The 23,609-nt window shown below is 38.4% G+C and overlaps 2 protein-coding genes across 2 annotated transcripts; both read left to right on the top strand.

The window, feature by feature from the left end:
- The first annotated feature begins 2,799 nt into the window (after nt 1-2,799).
- Nucleotides 2,800-14,141, top strand: LOC108242606 (MOB kinase activator 1B). The gene is made up of 5 exons (XM_017427559.3): nt 2,800-2,986; nt 4,610-4,703; nt 6,255-6,388; nt 10,335-10,498; nt 12,218-14,141. Exons 1-5 carry the CDS (start codon nt 2,932-2,934, stop codon nt 12,293-12,295), a joined length of 525 nt encoding a protein of 174 aa, XP_017283048.1. The 5' UTR covers nt 2,800-2,931; the 3' UTR covers nt 12,296-14,141.
- A 1,254-nt stretch (nt 14,142-15,395) lies between these two features.
- Nucleotides 15,396-22,746, top strand: dck (deoxycytidine kinase). The gene is made up of 7 exons (XM_017427558.3): nt 15,396-15,740; nt 16,026-16,141; nt 17,410-17,603; nt 18,437-18,584; nt 18,705-18,820; nt 20,324-20,423; nt 22,461-22,746. Exons 1-7 carry the CDS (start codon nt 15,614-15,616, stop codon nt 22,485-22,487), a joined length of 828 nt encoding a protein of 275 aa, XP_017283047.1. The 5' UTR covers nt 15,396-15,613; the 3' UTR covers nt 22,488-22,746.
- The last annotated feature ends 863 nt before the right edge of the window (nt 22,747-23,609 follow it).

Genomic DNA, 23,609 nt, shown 5'->3' with positions numbered 1-23,609 from the left:
CCTAGTGTAACGGGCGAGCTGTAGGGGCTCGAGCTAGTGGTACCGGGACAAAGGAGAGAGGCGAAATATCTTTGGAGTACGGGAACACGTCTCCGTTTATTGAAGAGCTCCACAACAAGTGTATATCAGCCCGCGTCTGACCGTGGGAACTTACAGCTCAATAGCAACAGGTTCAAAGTTAACAGCGCATGCGCAGAACACATCACACGCTTACACTAATAAAGTCAAACATGCAGTTCCATGAAAATGAGTAAATTGACAACAGTGCTCTTAGAAAACAATTATTTGGCCCAATTATTTTAGTATTATAATAAAGTACAATTGTAAGTCCTTCATTATTTATATTTAAAGTTTAATACTTCTCAGAGAAAACTACTGGACTTTTAACTTCACTGCAGCTAAAGTTGTATTTAGTTTTTGAATTTTTTTTCAACAACCTTTTTAAATAAAACACATTGACAAGGATTAAACTGTAACTAGAGAAATTACATGTTCTGTGAAAATGTAATGTGAAGGCTGAGAACTGAACGACTGCTGAAATTTGCTCAAGCAGCTGAAACTGAGTTGTTAAAGAAACAGAACATGAGCTAAGAGGAGCTGAATGCTACATAAAGGAGCAAAACACAAGCTAAAAACCAAAAGTAGCAAACTGTTTGCTAAATGCTAAATGTAGCAAAAGTCTAGCTCAAAGCTAGAATCGGCGAAATGCCAGCTAAAAGTAGCAAAACACTGGCTAAAAACGGCAAAAGAAAAGATGAAAGTAGGCAATGTTTAGCTATAAGCTGAATGAATCAAAAGGCTACTTTCAAGCTAAAAATAACAAAATGCTGTCTTAAAGCTAAAAGTAGCAGAATGGTGATAACTAAAAGCTAAAACTACCAAAAGTCTAACTAAAAGTAGCTAAGATCTAGAAGTAGCAAATTACTAGCTAAAGGCTAAAAGTAGGAGAATGGTAGCTAAAAACTGAAAGTAGCATTAGAAGATAAAAAATATAGCCTGTATGCTGAAGCAGCTTTTAAGAGAAAAATATTTTTTTGAGGCAACTGAAGAGATCTTAATGTATTTATAATGGGAAAATATTGGTAAATAAAGTTAAACATTTTAAGAAGTATAAAGGTTACAAAAACTAAAAGTCATAGCACTCTTCTCCTGAACAAGCTAAAAGTTCTGATATATGAAGAGCTAAAATAGCACAAAGTATGCTGAAGTAGTTTGACTACAGACAGCATACAGAAATATAATCTCAACCTTCATGTGATGATCCTGTATCTAATCAAAACTTCACCAATCAATTGATCCAATTTCTCTGGTAGATCCTTGTAGAATATTAACAAATCTTTTCTTCTTCATTATTCACCCCATAAACCCTCAGCCCAAACTATTGTGTATATATACCAGTGCACTTCCAGCAACTACAGCAGTTCCAACATGCTGCTTCAAGAATAATAATCAAATGTTCTGCACTGCCAAAGAAGCCACATACTTCAGTATTTTATTGCATCACTTCTTGTTTGTCAAAGCTGGTTTTAGTTTTCAGGAGCCTCTTCTAATGATGATGTGAGAGTGCTGCATAAAGGCTTTAATACATCCCATAGATTCTCAGTGAGCTGGTGGGAAATCTGTTTGTAAAAAGCAAAAAATGAAATCTGTTTTTTAATATTTGAGCTTAACGAATACTCTGGTTACCATCTTAGACTCTGCTTTTGTGCCATCACAAAAGAACAAAATAAATCTGTTTATGAGAAAAAGTGAGGCCGCTCGGAATATGAGCTTACCTGGATGTTTTTGATGAAATCACATTGCTGAATCTGGACTCAATGAACTGAAGTAACCCAGACCATGACACTACCCCCAAAGACTTGTACTGTCAGCATGATGGGTGGATAAATCCTCACGCAATCAGTGTATTTGATGCAGTTTTGGCCACAACTAACAGAAATTTGCAAAGGTATTCATAGATATGTGATGATGAGCGCTATTTTTTGCATTACATGATCTCTGTTTCTGACATCCAGGAATGATCCTTTTCTAGCTGGTCTTTTTTTGTGTTTGGGTTTATTTAATATTTAGTTGTAATTTTAAATGTCTCTGAATCAGTCATGGGAAGTTGTAGTGGTCTAGTTTCTTCACTTTTAACAAAAAAAAAACTTTTGGAACATACCTGGTTGTTCAGTTTTGCAATTTAGATAAAAAAAAAATAGTCACATTTTTTGTCTTAAGCTTTATACAAAGTTTGAAAGACAAGAGTTGTGCATCGGGCTGAACTTTTTTAAAATATACAAGTTTAACTTTAGGCAAATATATATATATATATATATATATATATATACACACACACACACACACACACACTTTTGGTTTTTTTGGTTTAGCGAAGTTGTTTTAATAATCTTGTACTGTGTAATATTTTTGCTTTTTTTGTATAAAATCAATGTGTCGCAAGTTTAGCTTTTGGTTAATTCTTGGTTTGAGCTGAGAAAAATGTTAAAAATTAAAACCTGGGATAGATTTGTGTTAGTTGAAACTAATTAAATGACAAAGTGTTACTGTGTCTAACCCGTGCTTTGATTGCAGAAAAATTATTGTTTAATAGGGCGTTGAGAGCGACTGAATTCTGTTCCTCTTGAAATGACCTCATTACACACCCAGGCGCAAACTGTTCTCATCCTTTGCTTTTATTCTGCTCACAATCTTTTGATTATTCTTTGAAACATTTCGACTTCTTGTTAGAAAATTCCCCATACTAAGTGGTTCTGTGAAGTCACGATGGCTCATCATGTCTGTCTCATTTGTCTTCCTCTTTAAACTGTGACTCACAGTGGAAACCGTTCATCCAAAACATTCAAGCCCAAGAAGAACATCCCAGAGGGTTCTCATCAGTACGAGCTGTTGAAACATGCCGAGGCCACGCTGGGAAGTGGAAACCTGCGTATGGCCGTCATGTTGCCCGAGGGCGAAGACTTAAATGAGTGGGTCGCTGTCAACAGTAAGCTCTGATATTTACCTTGTTCCCTCTCCCTTTTGCACCCTTTCTTGAATTCAAAATCCTGGCAGAAAAACTTGATTATCACTTGTTTTTTTTTTTTTTAAATCCCGGTCTGTATGTTTCCACTCTCCAAATTAAACTTGTTCCTACAAAGTCCTCGTCATAGATCATGTGATGAAGAACTATCAGAGTGTAAGATCTTGGCAGTCCCTCTAAAGAGTGTGTGTATTCATGCTGGACAAACCTCTGTGAATGTTAAACAGACTCTATTGACCATTCTGTGAGAGCTGTGTTTACCTTCCTCTAAATTGTGACAAATGGGAAAGTTTAAAGAAGCCAGGATTCCTCTCACATCACAATGCTTTTAGGGTTCAACCTTTCCAGTTGGCCTTTGCATTGACAAAAAACAAAAATACTTGAGCAAGATTTTACACCCTGTTCCCTGCACTGCAGGAATTGTATCTTTGTAGGAATAGATGGCTTTTGTTGCATAAGTTGGTTTGACTTTCACAATATAGGGAAGTCAGAAGAAAAGTGCTGTCAGCAGTAACTTCTCCAGCCAATATTTTTAACAGACCTTCCACTTGATCTGTGGTCACAAGAAGCAGCTAAATTAGTTTTTTTTTTTTTTTTTTTGTCTGTAATTTGTAGAGACGTTAGAAGACGACAGACATGACGTTAAAGTCCAAGCAATCCTTGAAGGAATGCATATTGCCCGCTGTCATTCATGCCAGAGTTTTAAACTCAGATCATCTTATGTTGGGAAATAAAAACAGGATGGAGTTACAGCCGTTTTGGTCAAAACTTGAAAGTAATGTTGTGCGTCACCTCATGTGAAATGTCTTAGCTCTCGGACTGTGTCTTGAGGGTGACACTCAGCTACTACCTCACCAGAGTTGAGCTCAATATCTGTAAAATTGAGTTTTCTGGGATCAGTTGGCTGTGGTGGCCATTTTGAATTGGATTGACTTCAAAAATTTTATCAGTTGTAGATTCAAATCCAGTAATTATTTCCTTAAAATCACTCCTTTGGTTTATGAGATATTTTGTTAACAGACTTGACTCCAAATAGTTGGGCAGAAGGGTGTTATATCCTCTTTGAGGTACGTCTGACTCTTAGTTTTGTCCCTGAACCTCTCAGACTGGAGTAACATCAGACTTTGGAGACATGGGAATCAGTTTGGGTTTGAATGTTTTAATCAGTCACATGAAAGCAAGAAACACAAACATGCTGAGAGATTTTAATATGTTTATTAAGTCTTCTTCCTGCAGAGTAATGTTCTTGACATAAATGTAAAAAATATTCAGATGAGTTTATTCATCCCTTTTAATATAAGTTATCACAACTCATTTATCAGCTGAACAGAATATTTTTCTTTTTTACTATAAAATTTAAATAAAAGTCTAACGTTGCCAATCAGATCTTTTCAGCTGATAAAAGCTAAAGCTGGTTGTGTATTTAACGTAGTGTGTGTGTCAGATAGCTGGAGTGTGTTCTGGTCAATTGACTGGTCCTACAGTAACTTTACATGGTAACTTACATGACTAAAATAAATGATTTATATATACTTACATGGCTTATATTATGTGTGTTCTTCTTTTTTTCTTCTTGTTTTTTTTCAGCTGTGGATTTCTTCAACCAGATCAACATGCTGTATGGAACCATCACTGACTTTTGTACAGAGGAAAGCTGTCCAGTCATGTCTGCTGGACCTAAGTAAGTGTACCACTGGGGGCTGCAGAACTCAGAATCACCTTTCAGACATCCACATAGTTGCAGTCGGCAGTCTAAGTGACCCTCCCTTCTTCTTTCTGGAACATTTTTTAATCTAATCTTAACTTCTGTGTTCCTTTTGTTTGTCTTTACCAGTTGTGGTAATGATTATTATGACACATTAGCTGCTGTTCAGATGAGTCTAATAAATCATCAAACAAAAATAAAACAGCAAGGTTCAAACATTCATCCTCCATGGTTTTCAGTAGCATAATGCTGGAGCACCAAGTTGTTTTTATCACCGGGCCTTTTAAAAGCAACTGAAATGTTTGCTTTCTGCCTTATTTATTTTGGCTTTGCCTTTAACACAAACCCTGTAGTTTGACAGAAAAGTTTGGGTCTGTTACTGTAGTGCTATCAGTAACCTTAGCATATGTCATTTTCAGCTGCTTCTACCCAGAGCTGGTTTGTTTTGTACAATTTCTGCAATGAGCCCTTGGTTCTCAGTCAGAAAAGGTGGAATGCTAAAGCATCTTTGCCTTAAGCAGAGTTCATGTGTGGAGTTTTGTTCACAAGTGATGGTAAGATGGAGTAGGAGATGGACCAATGGATCAGGGCCTAGTCTGCAGTGATGAAGGCATTTCTTCAGTCTGTTGTGATGAAGAAGAGTCTGAGCTGGAAGACAAAGCTCTTGATTTATTGATCATGAGATATGATCATGACTGAAAGAAGTGAGATCCTGGCTATAAGCGACTGAAATGAGCTTCCTCCGTAGGGTGGTCAGGCTCAGCCTTAGAGACAGAGCGAGGAGCTCAATTATCCTTGGAGAGCTTGGAGTAGAGCCGCTGCTCCTTATCACAAGAAGTCAGCTGAGGGGATTCAGGATTCTGATTAGGATACCTACCTTTGAAAAATTTCCAAGCATGTTCCACTGGGAGGAGACCCACAAAGCACTGGAGTATTATATATCCTCTCTGACCTGGGAATACCTTTACCTTAATTGATTTATTATGCAGTCTTGTGTGAATATGTTTCTGTTGTGGCTCTCTCTTTTTCACGTATGATTCTGAATGAAATAATGGAGAACCGTCATCAAAAGTGATTTATGTCTGAAGACTTGATACTGTCACTTCAACAAGTTGCAGAGACACTAATGTTAAGTATGACTGAAAATAGAGGAATTGAGCTTATAAAAGGAGTCCACAGTCTCTGTTAGTCTGATAAGGCTGAGTAGGGTTTACTCAGGCTTGGAGTTTGGTGTGCCAAATGGATCATACTTGTATTTACAGACACCATAATCTTGATCTACTGTCTGAACTGCTGCTGCCTCTTCAGTTGAACTTCTATGGATGTTTTACATTTTGATGAGAATCATAGATTACCTTCTGAAAGGCCCAGCAAGAATGATGTTTGATGACTTCTCTCAGCTTTTTTCAGTGATGCAAATAAAATCTCATCTGTCCATTAAAGCCTTTCAGCTTTAACTCATAATATCTGTTTTGATTTAGCCTTTGTGCTATTTTATATAATCCCTTTTTATTACATTTTCTGCAGGTACGAGTATCACTGGGCTGATGGAACCAACATCAAGAAACCCATTAAGTGCTCGGCCCCCAAGTATATTGATTACCTCATGACCTGGGTGCAGGACCAGCTGGATGACGAAACCCTTTTCCCTTCAAAGATTGGTAAGATTTCCTTTCTGGTTTCTGCTCAGCTCACATCAGCTGATGTGAGCTGTCTGCTTTACATCACATTTATGTAATGTAAGAAAAGTTTCTATAAGGCCTCCTGATGACTCAATGACCTATTAGACAGGATCTATGGAAACATAGCTGGATTGTGGCATATTTGGAAAACTTCCTTTCGTATTAAGACATTCATGACACTCCTATGGCCTTAGTACTCACCAACTTTCCCATGATGCTCTTCTGTAAACTCACCACATTCTGTATGTGAGCAGCATGTTCCCATGATGATTCTACCACCTACATACAGACGCAGATACATTTGTTGGTACCCTTCCACAATAATAAAAGAAAGACCTCTGATGTGACTGAAGCCAAAAAGCTCCAGTTTTCCATCAATCCCAGAAACTTTAGGGCTTGTCAACATATATTTTGGTGAATTCCTGTCTGGCTTTTTTGTGTTTTTCTGTCAGCAGTGGAGCCCTCCTGAGTCGTCTTCCATGGAGCACTTTATAATTCAAAATCTCACAGATGGTGAGATCAGAAAGTGATGTACCTTGGAGTTAAGCTTGAATAGTTTTGGATTGTTTTCTTGGCTCTTTTTCTCCCATCTGCACTTTTCAGCTGATCAACCTGGCGTTGCATTTCCTCTTGCATCCACATCCTGAGAGGTTGGCTACAGTCCCATAAACCTTGTAGGTTTTTATAATATTGGCAGCTGTGGTCAGAGAAACGTGAAGCTGCTTAGAGATGTTCTTGTAGCCTTTGCATTTAACATGGATATCTATAATCTTCTTTCTGAGCTCCTCAGACAGCTCTCACCTTTACTTCTCTGCTTCATGTTCAGTGTGGTACATATGATGACACCAAACTATCCAGTGACATGTTTGACATGTTTGGCTGATTAAAAAGCTTGAAAGCAACGGTGATACTAATCAAAAACTTAGTTTGAACTTAGAAATGATTATTAGTCTATTAATAGTGTTCACATGTTTGTCCATACTACTTAATTTAACTAATTCACGTTTCACAAGAACTGAAGCACTGTTTAAATAAGATGTGAAATTGCCAACAAATTTGTTTGTATGTCCATGATCACATCAGGCCCTGTCCTGACAGGACTCTCTTGGATCTCTTCAGGATTCTATCATAAAGCTATGGCCACAGGTATCACATGTGGGCTAGGTTGTTTCCATGACCTTTTAACAATATGCAGAATCTTCCTATGGGAGGTTCTTTGGGCTTCACCTTCAGTTTCAGTCATTCAGCAGCATTAGAGGATACATGTGAAGGGCTTTCTGTGCAGAACCTTGTCCAGGGTTTCAACCAGTGTATTATAAGCCTGGCGGCCCACCAGGCTAAGCTCTGCTTGTTTATTGTAAAATACGTAATTGTTTTATACACGTTTTTTTTTTCCACCGGCACCCACACTGTAAGGTCACCACACGTTGATCACCGCGCAAGGGTGCAGGCGCCAACAGTGATGCAGTCTCGAAGGCCCCGCGTGGTGTTGCGTGGTTGTGCACCTCCCGATTTTGCTAACTTTGTGCAGAACGTGCGTGCGCCGCTCTCAATTCAAAATGGGCGGTTTCGGTGCTCTTGTGGAGCTGGTTTGTCTGTATCAGTATTTATATGATCACAGATCACAAAGATAATCAAACCGTTCAAAACTCACGGAAAGAGATTACTGCTGCAGCCGATAAAAAGGAGTGTTTATAGACCACAATGGTTAGTTGAGCTGAAATTCAGCAGGTGGCTTTACAAGACTGTATGTTCATACGCATGTTTTGTACTCAGTGAAAATATTAATATGATGCGAGCTAATTTATCCTTGTTTAGCAGTAAAATGATGCTATTAAATTCAGCATTAGATATGCATTTTTTTTGTTGTTACATGTAGTGATCCAACATGCAGCCTGTGCCACAAAAAGCACAGTACAGTACAGCATCTCTCTGTTTTTCAGTTCTGTTAGTATTCATTGGCCTTGACGTGAGACGTGTGTTGGTGTTTGCATTTTTTCATTTGTTAATTTAATTTATTTGTAAATGTGACTTAAATTAGGATTCAAATCAGGTACAAACAATTTTTGTTTAAAAAAGTATTTCAAAAGTGCCTTTTTGTAAAACTAGTTGTGTAAATATTTGACACAAATATCTTACAATATCACATAATAAAAAGCCATATTTACAACTTTCCTGTCAACTTTAATCATTTTTTTTACTAAATCGCGGTCTGCCGGCGAATGGCCACACCTACCACCTCTTTTCTGGGGGAAACCCTGCTTGTCCACATTTAGCCTTCTTCCTTCTTCGTCCAGCAAATGTGACCATGATGAGAACAATTGCTTCTTGCTTTGTATCCAAAAGTTGAATGTAGGACAGCTGAGCATGGTGTGGTATCTATTAGCATATGGAGAGTGTGGGTTGGTTGTTTCAGCCACGTAGTGACAGACTAATGAAATATATTGGTTGTTTAAAGAGCAGCAGCTGGAGCAGCAAGACCAAGAGCATTGGAATAACATAGTGTGCTGCTTGTGTGTTGTGGGCATGATAGGTTGTAGCCAAGGCATGAGGCCAGCATGCCCAGTCCTGCATAATGGATACCCTTCCACCACAATAATAAACCACCATGACCTGCCGCACTCTATTACATATAATGGTGAGCCCAGAGTGTTCTCAACACGCATCTGAAGATCTCATCAAGACCCTGCACAAACCACCCAGGTTCTGGTCTCTTTTTTCTTTTCTTTTTTTTTGACATTGTAGCAAGGTCATCCAATATGAAAAGGGGTGTTAAGTACAAAACTGACAAGTGAATTCATAAAAAAACCTTTCTCCTGTTATTCAACTACCATGTAAATTAATTAGATGGTAAATGTAATAAAATGTGTAAAGCAGCAACAATAGGACCGGTCTTTCAGTTTTTAGTTATTTGCATTGAACTAATACGGCAATATTTATGATTTTTGCGTTCGCTGTCAGATACTCTCCCCACCAGGGGATGTTCAACAGCTATTAACAATTAGATCGCAGTCTTCTTTAGAAGGAGAAACTTTTCACTTCATGTGAAATTGATTTAAGAAATAACAGCCTGAAATATTTGTTTAACCATGTACAGGATCACACTGATGATGGAGGTAATTGTTGCTTGCACAGTCCTCAGCCTCTCAACCAGCCGAGACATGTGTTGTTCAGGGTGGAGCTGAATTCTTGTCTTATGCCAGCAAGTCTAAATAAAAGTCTGATGAACTGAGTACTGTTCAGACTAAATATGTCTGCCCTGGAGCAATAAAATTAAAAAGTTGTCTCTGATCTTTAGATCTGTTGTTCACTGCTAGAAGCAGCTTAGGGCTTCGTATCATATGGATATGGTCTGTTGCAGCAAACGCATCCTGCTGTTTCACACATCACAACCGAAGCTTCTTAGATAAATTGGTTAAAAGAATTGTGATGTATAGCTGTAAGTAGCAGTTTTACCAAGAACCTCTTGTCCTTTCAGAAGCTACTTTAAATAATTGATTTTGCACTCTAGCTGTCTGTTTGTACACCTGTACAGACTTCTTTACTCCACACTTCTACAGAAACATGGCTGATGTGTTGAAACATTTTTCCATCTTACAGAGAATTTTTTAACATGTTCAGACCATGAGGTGGTCCCGTGTTGCTGCCATGATTGTTCACACTTAATCATGCTGCAGCCTGTCTGTGAACACTTTTGCAATTGAGGAGAACAAACTTTAGAGTGTCTGGATCCTGTTCTCTCTTGTTTTTCAGCTGACCTGTGGTAACAGGAAACCAGAGTAATGAGAGACAAAGCACAGTTAGAGTTTGTGTGTTTTAAAAGTTGAAAAAGCTTAAACCTTTTCTAGTAAGTCTGTTTTTCAGCCTGAAAACTCACCTCACCACCTGTTGCTTTTGTTTCTTTCTCTTTTTTTATGTTTCCAAGGTGTCCCCTTCAAGCGGAACTTCATGTCTGTGGCCAAGACGATTCTGAAGCGCCTGTTCAGGGTCTACGCTCACATCTACCACCAGCACTTTGACTCCGTCATGCAGCTGCAAGAGGAGGCCCACCTCAACACATCCTTCAAACACTTCATCTTTTTTGTTCAGGTGAGGAAGCTCAGACCCCGTTCAGACTTGGTATTAAGATGCGTCCTGGATGATCTGCATCTAGATGGTGCTAAACAGCTGTGAACGCCATTATCCGCATTAGTTTGAACACAGTCTGTTCTGAGCAATTCTGTAGGACCTCCGAGTAAATTGACATTTTCCTGCACAGTTTTTACTTGGATGCTGATTAAACCCACTGTGGTCACTGTACAGTAAAATGTCCTGTGTCTGAGCAGCTCTGTCGCATTATATTCAATCCTTAAGTTCTGTCTGCAATCTTTACGACTGAATAAAACAAAATAATATAAAAACTTGTCTGTTGCCACAATCCGACTTTAAACTTGATAGTTTAAGTAAAAGTTAGCACAGATAATTAGGTTTTATGGAAATGCAATATGTATTTAAAAAATGTTTGCTCTATTCTGCAAAAACTACAATAAACTGGTGACATATTGGTATTTTATGTGTAAAAATGCTAATAAAATGTCAAAGCAAAATATCATACATTCAGGACCTCTGGTATAATTTAAACCATGAACTTTACAGGAATTAATTATTAATTATTTTTATCTTATTGGAAAATAATAATAAAGAAGAATCCAACTTTAAAATTAAAAGATATGTACTGTAGCTGCAGCCTTTGAAATTCAAGAGTGAACACAAAATTTAGGTCAAGTCTTTATTCTTATTTTATTTCTTTATCTTTTTTGACTGCTTCCTTCTGCAGGGGGCGCCACAGCGAGCAAACTCGCACGGTAGATTTGGCAATTGTTTCATGCCAGACACCCTTTCTGAGGCAACCTGGGCTTGAACCCGGGGGTGGGGGGGATTGTGGACTGCAGTTTGTGTCAGGATGTTAGATTAAAGAAGTAACCAATTATTAACACTAACTGAACAATACTTGAAAAAATATTCTCGTCAAAACTAGAAGCTGTGTGTACTGTACAGTTAATGTCTTATAGAACTGAGGTTACACAAGCAGCCAAACCTAGCTCCAAGTATTATTGGTGTCATAGATCACAGAAATTTCATTTTTATATTCTATAAAAATGAACAGAAAATGTCTAGTTATTTACAGTATAAAGATTATTTGTTTCAGTGTTATTTTGCTGTTAGAGCCACTGCAAAGGGACGGAAGAACCTCAGGTTGCAGACCACTGGGCAAATTAAACCCATTCACAGTCCCATCTTTTTACTGTGGTGGATTTTTACAGGTTAAAATCTTCAGACTTTGCTCTGACACAGGGCTCTGTTAAGTGACTAATTGTTGTATGCTCCTTTAACTCTCCCTTCTTGCATCTGTTATAGGTAACTAAACTCACCAAGGGTTGTGAGCACACAAAAATGCGATTCAAATGACTCTGAACCGTGTCAATGCCAAAGTAATATAGTATATAGTTCTGACGTTTGAATTTATTGTCAGCAGAGCCGCTGATGTCCTGTTTGCTGACAGCCCTCTGTGCGATGTGGCTGCGCGTGTATTTGCATGTAGAGCGGGTATCTGAGATCGAATTACTCCAGGTGCAACTTAATACCATGTCTGAACACTCGTATTTAGAGCTGTCCACTTGTGACCAAATCAGCCAGAACCCATGTTATCACCAGGTCTGAACAGTGTCTCATATTGTTGACTGTCAGTGCAATTTTTCCCCTCACTTCTGCATAAAAAAGAAAAGAGATTGTACATGTTCTGAGTCTGATTACTTCTATATTTTTTAGGAGTTCAACCTGATTGACAGAAAGGAACTGGTGCCACTACAGGAGCTGATTGAGAAACTCACTACTAAGGACAGATAAACAGCAATGCAGCTCTTCATTTTACTGTTCTAGTTTTTGCACAGATACCCACCCCACCCTGGCTGTATGTATGCAGTATAATACTAGATTTCCATTTGGGGAAATGGTTTTTAATAACGCCAGGAAGAAGGAAGGTTTTTGGTAGGTTTAAGGCACCAGGACTAATTTTATCAGGGATTACAGACTTAATTAACATACATGAGATTTACACTATAGAGAAAAAAAACACATTTAGGTGTTCGGTCACAGTTTACCTTTAGGATAATAAAGACATACTCTATGTTGATTAGTTTTTGGTTAGACTGCACTTTTTATTTGAACTTTATTTTAAAAACACAGCATTTCCATGCTCATTCTCACATGGGAGAATAATGTGTAGTCAAAGTTGCTGTATTTTAGGGTGTTGATGGTGTTATATCAATATTTTAAGCCAGTTAAACAGTAATATTTGTTTTTGTTTTTTTTCTCCTCCTGATTTTGGTTTGCTACTGTAATTGCCGTCAATACAAACAAAACCTCTAAGTGCCTAGCATGGCTCATGGTTGCCCTATATCCACAGTGAGAAATGTTCGAAGAATAAGGCCACACATGAATATTTCTACCCACCTCCCTTTAAAGTAACACTATCTGTAACTCGGTCAGAATGATTTTTGCTGTAAACTTATCACTTTTCTTTAGTAATCAAGTCTTTTTGCTGTTTGGTCAGTGCAGGTTCTGATGAAATGAATGTGCTGAAGGATATAGAAGTGAGGTTAGAACCTGTTGTAGCGGGGAATATTAATAAACTCTTAGCATTGTCTAGTGACATATTCCTGTTTTCTAGTACCCCCCTCCCTCCCTACACACACACACTTTAAAACTTTTACGTAGAAACAAGTTTTAGGAAAAGTTTGCAAGGGATCTAAAACTTTAAGCTGTATGTAACGTATCTTCAGATAGATGCAGATTTCAACTTTAGTTTGAATTGGATTACGCTCCATCCCTTGTCTCAATAGCCATGAAGCACTTTGAACAACTTTCCTGACCACTCTTGCCTGAATGTTTCCTCTCCATATGCTGTAGTTTGTGAAAAGCTGTATCATGTGACTGATCATTAGTTTTCTTTTTTGACCCTAAAACTCCCAGATGAATGTTAAATGGCCCAAACACGTCTGAAGTCAGCAGCAGGGCACAAGTTGAGGTTTTCTTCTGGTTTGTTTGTCGCTGGGCTTTAAACAGCAGACGCATGCGCCCCCTCCCTAATGTCAAAATTTAGTTTGCTATGCAATGACAGACACTAAAAGGATTACCCGTTGGCTCTTTCGTACTCTTTATCCAATATTAAACTTTCCTAATAGTGCTTGAATTTGGTTGTGTGAAGAAAATAGAAATGCTTGTCTGTCAGATTTAGTTAAAAGCCGGTGACATGAACGTTTTCTACCTGAGATATCCATTAGAGGTGTAATCCTCTGATGCACACATGTAAATACTGAGAAGTGACTGATCCTGAGAAAATAGATTTTCAGCAAGCATGGACTGTTAGCTTTTGATGAAATGAATGCGTCGAGTCTTTTTGGAGGCTGCTTCCTCTCCTTCATTTGGATATTAAAACTTTGTTTTATGTTCTCTTTCTTTTCTTTTTTTATTAAGCTCATGCTATGAATGTTACTGGTCACCAGATTCCTAAACTTGTTATAGAAAAATAGGTCATCCTGCTCTCAACAAAACGTGTTGCCTCCAGTTCATCCTCTTTCACTTTAATTATTGATGAAATGTTTGTAAATAACAGCTTGAATTTGAATTTCCAATGCTACTGAATAGATTTATGCTATTTACAAGGCAAATAAAGGTGGTCTCGACTCTTTCAGTGAATTGTACCTTCATCTTGTGCCATGAAAGGGAAACATTTAAATGTTTTATTCAAGTAGACTGGACTGTTTTTGTTCCATGCAACTTTATTTTGGAGTTTCATAGCAAAGTGGCCTTTTACTTAAACTACTGTTCAGTTATAGTTAAATTTGAAAACAAAAGTCCAAAATTATTACAATTTTGTGGCGTCAAACTCTTACAGTTGGATTCTTTACAATCAGTATCACAATTTAGTGTATGGCCTAATAATGATTGTCAACAAATTGCTGAGATGTTGTGAAATCACTCGCACTAAAGTGCAAAAATGCATTTGCTGCCTTTTTTTTTCTATTTATCTTATGGTAAATCATTTTTGGTGCAAAGTACTTTATTATAGGGTAATTAATGTTCAGTTAAATAATACAATTTACAGCTCTACTTGTGCTGTAACTGCAACATTTTAGCACAAGCTGTTAACATTTTTTTTTACAAAAACATAGTGGTAATATGTTTTAGATGAAACTTCATGCAAACTATAATCTAAATTTTGAAAAGATTGGAATGTTGTGTAAAATGTATTTAAAAAAAAAAAAAAGAGCTTTTGCAAATCTTATAAAATATGTGATTTTTCTCTCCAATCTGTGGTGCTGTTAGTAACATCTGCACCACAGATTGGGAAGTGTATTTGGGCACTTCTACTCTACACTTGTGTATCCATTTTTTGAAAACCATTTTTAGACATGGACCTGATGAGGATTTATCTGGACCACAAGTTGTCATGTACTGGATCTGACTTCCATCTGACCCAAGAACTGCACTGAATCCGGACACAACATATGATTTTTTTTAACCATTTTGATCCAGCAATGATGATAGCTTAAATGATGATGATTAGCTTAAATGCAAACATCACATTATGGTGTAAAACACTCCATCTTGTGAAATATGAACTTGAAATTCAACAGTGATAGTAAAGAACTCATTAAAAATACCAGTGTAGTTATTCCTATTTCTGTGTTGTAAGCACTTAGGATCGCCTTGCTGCTGAAAAGTGCTAAATAAATAAAATTAAATAAATAATAAAATGCAGCACTTTTATTACTGTAATTGAAACAAGCGGTCTTTTAATGCTGGTGTCGTGTTGAAATGTGTCCCCCGCCAAATCTGTTTTACCTTCTGTAGAAATTCAGCCACCATGAAGTGTTTCCCTGCCTAAAATGGACAAGAAAGATCAAGATATTTACTTTTAATGTGTGTGCGTGTGTGTTTTTATATAATTGCTTAAAACAACAACGTCTGAGGGGAAACCAATCTCGACACAACACCGGAAGTAAAACTAGGGAAGTAGCTACTTCCGGGGCGGAGCTCGTGATAGCCAACCTACCGCTTCCTGACATCTGTGACCCGCCAAACTTAAAACAACAAGGAACCGCCGGCGGCAGCAGCTAAACTCGCTCTCGTTCTCCAGGAATAAATATTAAATTTGAAAAGATGCCACCTGTTCCAAAGAGACCCTGCCCCGAATCTACAGACGACTCCATGAACGACTCGTTAAATAGCTCGATGGACAACTCCATGGAGAAGAGAGTAAAGCGAATTTCAATCGAAGGGAACATCGGTGAGTTCATTTATTCTGTTAAAAATAATTAAAACAAAGTCAGTCATAAAAAAAACTTCACTTGTGTGGGTGCGTGGCAGGAGCTAAACGTGAACTGTATTACGTGGTTTTACGCGTTTCTTCTTTTTTTTAACTTTAAATCTGTTTTGCCGCCAATATTTTTACAGACTTCTGACTCTGCTTGCTGCAGATTATTAAAACAGTACTCCCGTGCTGCCTTTCTGCAGGTAAATGTTCTTCATTGAGGCTCGGGCCTCTGAATTTCTGACTCTGTTTTGTTTTCAGCGGCGGGTAAATCCACCTTTGTGCGCCTTTTGGAGCAGGAGAGCTCAGACTGGGAGGTGGTACCAGAACCTATCGCCAGATGGTGCAATGTCCAAACAACAGGCAGCGACTTTGAGGTAATTTTCACCCAGCATTACTACTATATGAAGTGACTTTATACACAGATGCGCATACAAAACTGCCTCACACGAGCTAGTATAAAAACAGATTTAGTTCCTCTTTGAGACAACATGATGTTGCTGGTGGAGCAGACATGCAGCTGTTTGGACATGCACAGATAACCAAGATGTTTGGGGTGGGTGATGGTGGGGGAGGATCTTCATCTGTATTTAGGGTGCAGCTGTTATCTGTCCAAATATCTGCACCAGTTATGGTTAAGTCGTCACCACCACCACCACACCCCAGGGAACAGATGGTTTCTCCCCATCAGATGAACGTGTCATTCTCATATGTCTTTAACCGCGTCCCATACGCACAAACTGCTGCGGAGCAGTTCGACTTGTTGGTCTGAATATTTAGGGAAAGAGCAAAAGAAATAAAGAAAAAACTTGTATAAAGAAAAAAGACAAAAAACCCAGCTGTATGTGTTTTAGTGTAATCGGTTTTTTAAACAGCTTTGGGCTTCCCAAACTCATTCAGCTCAGCTTGTTTAAAGAGAGACGTATATATTTATATTATATTTTAATAACAAAACATTTGCACAAAATCATAACACAGATTATTTTTTGTGTTTTAACTAAAAATCCCATGCATTTGTTCGGATGTGGAGTAACCTGGTAATGCTGAGTCATAAGAATAAACTATTGCATTATTCAGGAGCCATCTAATTAAACTCCTCTGCGCCCCCTGTTGGTGATTGTTGATTTCACTACTTTTACTACAAACACCCAGCTATAAAAGACGTGGTTTGTAGTGTAAGCTTAGATTGGAAAACCAAGTTTAAAGTGTTGAAAAACAAAACAAAGTATCTACAACAGATTGAAGTTGAAGAGAACCTGACAAATGTAAATTATCTGGGAAATTGTACTTGTTATTTTGAAGTTGAAGCTGAGTTGGTAAATTTGAAATGGGCAGAACAAATGCTAAAATTAGCAATAAAGTAACTAAAAGCTAATACTACCATAGCTGTAGCAAAACTGCTTCAAACCTAAGATGTAGCTAAACCTAAAAATAGGAAAATCGTAGCTAAAAGTAGCATAAGAATATAAAAATGGTGGCAGGTATGCTGCAGCAGATACCAAAGAGAACTAGAGAAATTGCATTTTCAAGAAATGGTGAATGGAGATTTTTGGGGCAGCATTTTGGCTTTAGGCCCAAATGTGAAGGTGATCCTCACAGGGGAGTTGGGAAATGTTTCACAGCTTCTCATGTTTTTTTTTTTTAGGAGCTGACCACGTCTCAGAGGAGTGGAGGGAACGTATTGCAGATGATGTATGAGAAGCCAGAGAGGTGGGCCTACACCTTCCAGAGTTATGCCTGCATCAGCCGGATTCGTGCCCAGACCAGATCAGCCAGCTGGAAGCTCTCAAAGGCAGAGGATCCGGTGCAGTTCTTTGAGCGATCCGTCTACAGTGACAGGTACCAGTATTTAACTGTAATTATTCATAAAATGTGGGTTATAACGTAAGTGTGTGTCTGTTTGTATGTCTGTTAGAAAATTATCTCGTGAACCATCGAGTGGATTTTATTGAAACTCTCCTAAAGTATTCACTGGATGTACATCTACAACTGCGTAACTTTTGGAGTCATTCTGATTCCAGATCGCAGCCACAGCTAATTGGCCTTAGCAAACACAAAAATAGCTATAACTCAGTCAGTTTTGGATACTGAGCTAAAATGGGGTGTGGCCATAGCCACAACACAAACTCTAAGCACTGACTTTTGTTTTATTGTAAGCAAAAAAAAAAAATATATATATATATATATATATTGTGTATGAGAAACAGCTATGTATTAATTTTGACAGAATCAGAATTTTCATATTGTGCATCAACACTGAATTTACTGTCAGATTATGAATTTAGTATGCGCATCAATATGCAGCCTGGGTGGCACAGTAGGCAGTGGTTAGAGCTGATGCTTCACAGCAAGAGGCCTGGGGGAGGGTGAACTTTCTGTGTGGAGTTTGCATGTTCTCCCTGTGCACATGTGGATTTTCTCCAAGTACTCCAGCTTCCTCCCACAAACCAAAAACATGCCTGTTAGGTTCATTGGTAACTCTAAATTGTCCTTATGTGAGAGTGTAAGTGGTCGTCTCATTTGTCTCTGTGTCCCTGTGATGAACTTGCAACCTGTCCTCGCCTCGCCTGTTGGAGATGGATAGATGGAATGTGCAGCCTGTACCTGTTCCCTGCATGTTTTTAAACACCATTCTCAAGCGTGACCTGTCTACTGTCCACCTCATGTCTCAGGTACATCTTTGCTTCCAACCTATATGAGAGCGAGTGCATGAATGAGACGGAATGGTCCATCTACCAGGACTTGCACAGCTGGCTCCACAACCAGTTTGGCCAGCACATCGAGCTAGATGGCATTATTTACCTCAGAGCTTCACCAGAGGTACTCTCCACACTCTCACCGACTTCCTTGAAAAGATTGCGTAACTGAAAATGGAGAATTCTGTGTTTAGATTGGTAAAAAATAAATAAATATTGAATCGCCTTCCTCATCTTTGTGCAGAAATGTTTGGAGAGATTACATCTGAGAGGCAGACAGGAGGAGCAGGAGATCCCTTTGGAGTATCTGGAGAAGCTCCACTTTAAGCACGAGAACTGGCTGCAGCACAAGAAGATGGCGTGAGTCAACCAACACATGCACGCTCTGTAACATGTTTCCATCAGTAACTACTCATCTGAGATCAGCTGTGTTTATGGTATTAAAGAGAACCTGTAGAGTTTGTTGTTGTGTCCTGATTATTTGCATACCGTCGATGGAACAACTGAATCTTCATTTTGAGCCTGGCAGTCCTGATGTACAGGATTTGTTTAGTTTTCTTTAGGGGCCTCATGTACAAAGACTTGCGCAAATGTTCTATTGAAACAAGTGCTTTAATCGAGATAGCAGCACATGCACAAAAAAATCCAGATGTATGAAATGCTATGTAATGATGTGCACTTGAGACAGCTCCCCTGACATGTCTTCTTTTAAATATACAAATGGAATCATGCATGCAGGGCATGGATGTTTCTCCCCACCACACGATCAAAAATCGTGTTTACTTGTGGGAAGAAGAGGAACTTTATGTAATGTGAGTTGGAGATGCTCCTCAATGCGGTAGTTGTGTGTAAAAACATTGTGTTTGACATGTTGTCCGCTGGCATTAGAGTGCCAGAATATGATGTTAAGTGCACTGAGGCTGAGGCATTTCAGACTTTACACATGTGTTTATATTGCCATAACTGCTCTTAAAATTTTAGTGTAACCAGCAAAATGACTCACCATTTGTTTTTCTGACTAGTAGTGATGCTCTGAAGACAGGGGGAGGTTTTTGGGGTGTACAGCTCGATGTGGAACAGGGGATTAATATTAGGACAATTAAATACATTTACTCACCAAGAAATCACCCATCCCACACCATGCCAGCTTGTAGTCTGTACCCAACCGTGAATGAATCGTGCCTTAAATCAAGCCACCTCGCCAGTGTGTTGGTTAGTTGCATCTGAGCATCCTACATGGATAACATGCGAATAACTCCACCATGCACGGTTGGCATGGCTCGGATCGGGGTCAACTGGCACAGTCTCCCTCTGAAATTCCCTTAATGCTAGGAATCCTGATGGCTTCTTACTGCGTTTCAAGACCGGCTCCAGTTCCAAGCATGATAATAATAATTCTTTAACAAAGCTGAAGCCATTATCATTAAAGGTATTTTCTGCATCACTTTGCACTTGCTTTATTATCTATTCATTACCTACACACACATTCATCCATCCATCCATTTTCTTTACCCACTTCTCCATTCCGGGTCGCAGGGAGCTGGTGCCTATCCCCAGCAGTCACTGTGCGAGAGGCGGGGGACACCCTGGACAGGTCGCAAGTCCATCGCAGGGCCACATATAGACAAACGAGACAAACAACCATTCAGACTCTCACTCACACCTGGGGAGAATTTAGAGTTTGAGATGGGCTGTTTACTGCTTTGAGTTTCTGTTTATTTTTGTTTTTTGTTATAGTATGTTTAAGTGGACCTTTCATTGTGAAGGAGAAGTGGTTCTGTGAAGTCCAGGTAATAGTTCTATGAACTCTAAAAAGGTTCCTATCGTCACTAACTACATGCTTCATTTGATCTCCCCTCTCAGCATGGAGTTTGAGTACCTTCGTGACGTGCCTGTGCTGACCATGGACGTGAACGAAGACTTTAACAAAAATAATATCAAAAGTTCTGACATGATTGAGAAGGTGAGTAACTTTTTTTTTCAGATGTGTTTGTTTGAGCCCTAATATTAAGCCAAAAACAAGAGCAGTTTAATGGAGTTCCTTTACCACTTCATACTTTTGCAGTTTTGCTTACTTTGTACTGAGACATTTGTGAATATAAAACGAAGCTGCCTGCCTTGGTCTCCTTGTCCCTGTTTTGACTGGAGATAATTTAAAATAATAGGACCTCACGTTCCTTGAAAGAACCCCTGTCACCTTTCATGCCCAAACTTCAGACCCAGATCATCTTGTGACAAGAAATGACAAAGTTTGAGCTGTTTTGGTCAAATCTTGAAAATAAAGTTGGGCATGATGTCATTCAGTATTATGAGGTATATTGGAGCTCGAAGTATGGGCTGAGGATGACTGTCAGCTGCCACCACTTCAAGTTATAGCTCAATATCTGTCAAAAATGAGACATTTTGTGTTTGCTGATGTTGAACAGCTGTGGCAGGCATCTTGAATGTGGCGGACTTTAAAAGCTCATCAGTTGTAGATGTACATCGACTGGTTACTTTCATTAAAATTCATCCAGTGGTTCATGAGATCTTTTTCCTTTAGGTGTTTGCAATTGCTAAACAAAATCTGTCTCCAGTTTAGCACTGGGGGGAAAACAAAAACAAAACCTCTTCTACATCCTAGCTGTAGGTGATTGTAGTTTCATCTTTTACCAAAAGGTGTCAGTATTTTAAAATAAAAACAGAAAAACCTGACAGCAGCTCCAAACTGAGTTAAAAACACCTAATTCAACAAAACTGGAAACTCTTTTATTTCAAATGGTTTTTAAGGTTCAGTCATGAACCTTAAATGATTTCTTCCACCAAGCTGTTCCTGTCTTATGTTTATCTGTTTAACTCTTTAAGGACATCTTTTGTCTTAAAATAGATGTTATATGATTATATATACTAACACTATTAGAGTTAAACTCCAGTGCTGAAATAGAAGCTCTAATGTTTTAGAACCTTTTAGTATACATAATGTACTTGCAGCACAGACAGCTCTTGGATTTTGTCTTCAGTGATGTTTGATGTTAGAGCACCTGCTCTGTAGTTCAGGACTGAAGGAGATTTTTAGCTTTTGGATCAGGCTGAGTTGTTTCGAGTCCATGTCTGATGAGATGAGGCTGTAAATATGCATCTATAAAAGAGTGAAAACTCCAGGGTCTGGATTCAAGAAAGCTTTTGGTATTATCCAGGTCTGAAGAATATTGAGAGGGGTGGGGGGAAAGTTTTGAAAACTCTTTTTACCTCTTTTTGTTTCCTATACAAGCTGTCTAAAACGGGTCACTTTGGTAGACACTTTCATGTTAAAGACAATCAAATTTAAATCAGTTTTAGTAAGTGTGTCGGTGCATAAGCATTTGGAGTATCCTTATGTCTATTTTCCTTCGTTATATTTTAGTTCCTATCACAATTATCAATTTGAGTCTCCTTTCTGCTTGATAAATCCCATGCACAACAATACATTATACGAAATGTTGTTTTTTTTGCATTCTCTGCTATCCACTTTTGTAAACACCTATTGAAGACATTTGGAACACGCTGAAAATTAAAGCCTGATCACTGTTCAGATATTTCTTTTAAATTTAAAGTAATTAATTCTATGTACAGTAGATGTGGAAAATTATCATAAAAGGGACTCAAAAATCAAAATTGGGATGGAAAAGTATGAAAATAAAAACCCCTGATACTGTCTCTAAATGTGTCCCATTTTACTGTCCTGCAGTCATTCATGTTCACGTGAGAATGTGTCCAGAAATACTGAACACTGCGTAAACGTAGTAGCACCTTTAAACTGCTGCTGTTTTCAGAGCAAGCCGTCACATACACACACACACAGTTTCACACGATGAGGCTTTAAAAAAAGGGTGCTTATTGAGCAGTTTCATGTTGATGGTAAACACAGAAACTTTTTTCAGCTTACAGCAGACGACTGCTGTGCTCAAGAGACTAAACCTTACAGTTCTATGTTTCTGCTTGCTGTGAAGCCTAATATGATCTGTTTGTGGTTCACTTTCAGGTAAAGGACTTCTTGAGCTCGCTGTAAAAAGAAAGAAAGAAAGAAAAAAGTACCAGAGGACGAGGAAGAAATGTACACGCAAGTCCTGAATTTTTTTTTTTAAATGATAAAAATGCTTTAACAGTGGTAGCTGTTCTTGTCAGCACTGACAATAATCCTAATAGTTGCACTGTTTTTATTTTTTAAAATAATGCTGTTTTTATTTTTGTATTTATCTGTTGTGCAAACCTGAATGTACTGATTGTCCATTTGTTTTAAAGACAATAAACTTGAAATACATATCTTTTTTCTGTGTTATATTTGCACAAACTCGTATCTGAAACCTGCACATATTGAAACTAACAAGAACAAGCTGCTCAGGGGCCAGAATCTTTTGATTAGACTCTGGGTGAGATATTTTGCTAAAAGCCCATCAGGGTCAACTCTGGCAGCTAATGCTAAAGTTTAAGCAAAAATCTTGTGCAGTGTGTAGCACTTGGGAGTATGTAAATTCAGTAAATTAGATGAGCCTATTTTTTATTGGGAATTGCCATTCCAATGCCACAAACTAATCATTGCACAGTCCTGTTTGACTGATTAGTATTTTATGTGCACCTGATTCAAAATGGCCACCAGAGCTAACCTGAAAAAGACTAATTTGGCTGCAGCGTGTGTCATAGGAAAGTCAAACGGCACAGCTGGATACCTCATGGGTCAAGAGTGATGCCGATTGATTTCAAGGGGTCACAGCTCCATGAACTGCTTATAACTCAGTCATTTCTAGACATACTGAGGTGAAATTTTGTGTGGTAGGAGCTGAGAGGAATCCGTAACGCAACGCACACTGAAAGCTCATCTAAAATTCAAGATGGCTGCCAAAGCTATCTTTAAAGAAAACCTACAACTCAGCCATATTTTGAGCTTAAATTTGGTATGGTAGTAGCTGAGAGCAATCTCCAAAATGTTCCCTGAGTTCTGTTGAGTCGAGATGAGGGGAAAAATCTCACCAAGTGGCAGGCCCTTTCAAAGTTTCTACAGGAACCTTTCTAGTTGTTTGATTTGATCTTTGTTTTTTTTGTTGCTTTAAAAAAAGTAAGCCCATGTACAATATATTAAACCCCACGGCACCCTTCTCCTATAAGGATGTATCAGAAGAAAAGGTTGTTTTGT

Source organism: Kryptolebias marmoratus, linkage group LG14 (genome assembly GCF_001649575.2).
Source record: "Kryptolebias marmoratus isolate JLee-2015 linkage group LG14, ASM164957v2, whole genome shotgun sequence".
Lineage (NCBI taxonomy): Eukaryota > Metazoa > Chordata > Actinopteri > Cyprinodontiformes > Rivulidae > Kryptolebias > Kryptolebias marmoratus.
The sequence above is the reverse complement of the archived record's forward strand: the minus strand, read 5'-3'. Positions and strand labels throughout refer to the sequence as shown.

What these genes read in the sequence shown, in the direction of transcription:
- LOC108242606 (XM_017427559.3), top strand. Translation starts at nt 2,932, where the DNA reads ATGGCCGTCATGTTGCCCGAGGGCGAAGACTTAAATGAGTGGGTCGCT. An exon ending in TGAGTGGGTCGCTGTCAACA is followed by an intron (nt 2,987 to 4,609) that starts GTAAGCTCTGAT and finishes GTTTTTTTTCAG; the next exon opens with CTGTGGATTTCTTCAACCAG. An exon ending in GTCATGTCTGCTGGACCTAA is followed by an intron (nt 4,704 to 6,254) that starts GTAAGTGTACCA and finishes CATTTTCTGCAG; the next exon opens with GTACGAGTATCACTGGGCTG.
- dck (XM_017427558.3), top strand. Translation starts at nt 15,614, where the DNA reads ATGCCACCTGTTCCAAAGAGACCCTGCCCCGAATCTACAGACGACTCC. An exon ending in CAACAGGCAGCGACTTTGAG is followed by an intron (nt 16,142 to 17,409) that starts GTAATTTTCACC and finishes TTTTTTTTTTAG; the next exon opens with GAGCTGACCACGTCTCAGAG. An exon ending in ACCTCAGAGCTTCACCAGAG is followed by an intron (nt 18,585 to 18,704) that starts GTACTCTCCACA and finishes ATCTTTGTGCAG; the next exon opens with AAATGTTTGGAGAGATTACA.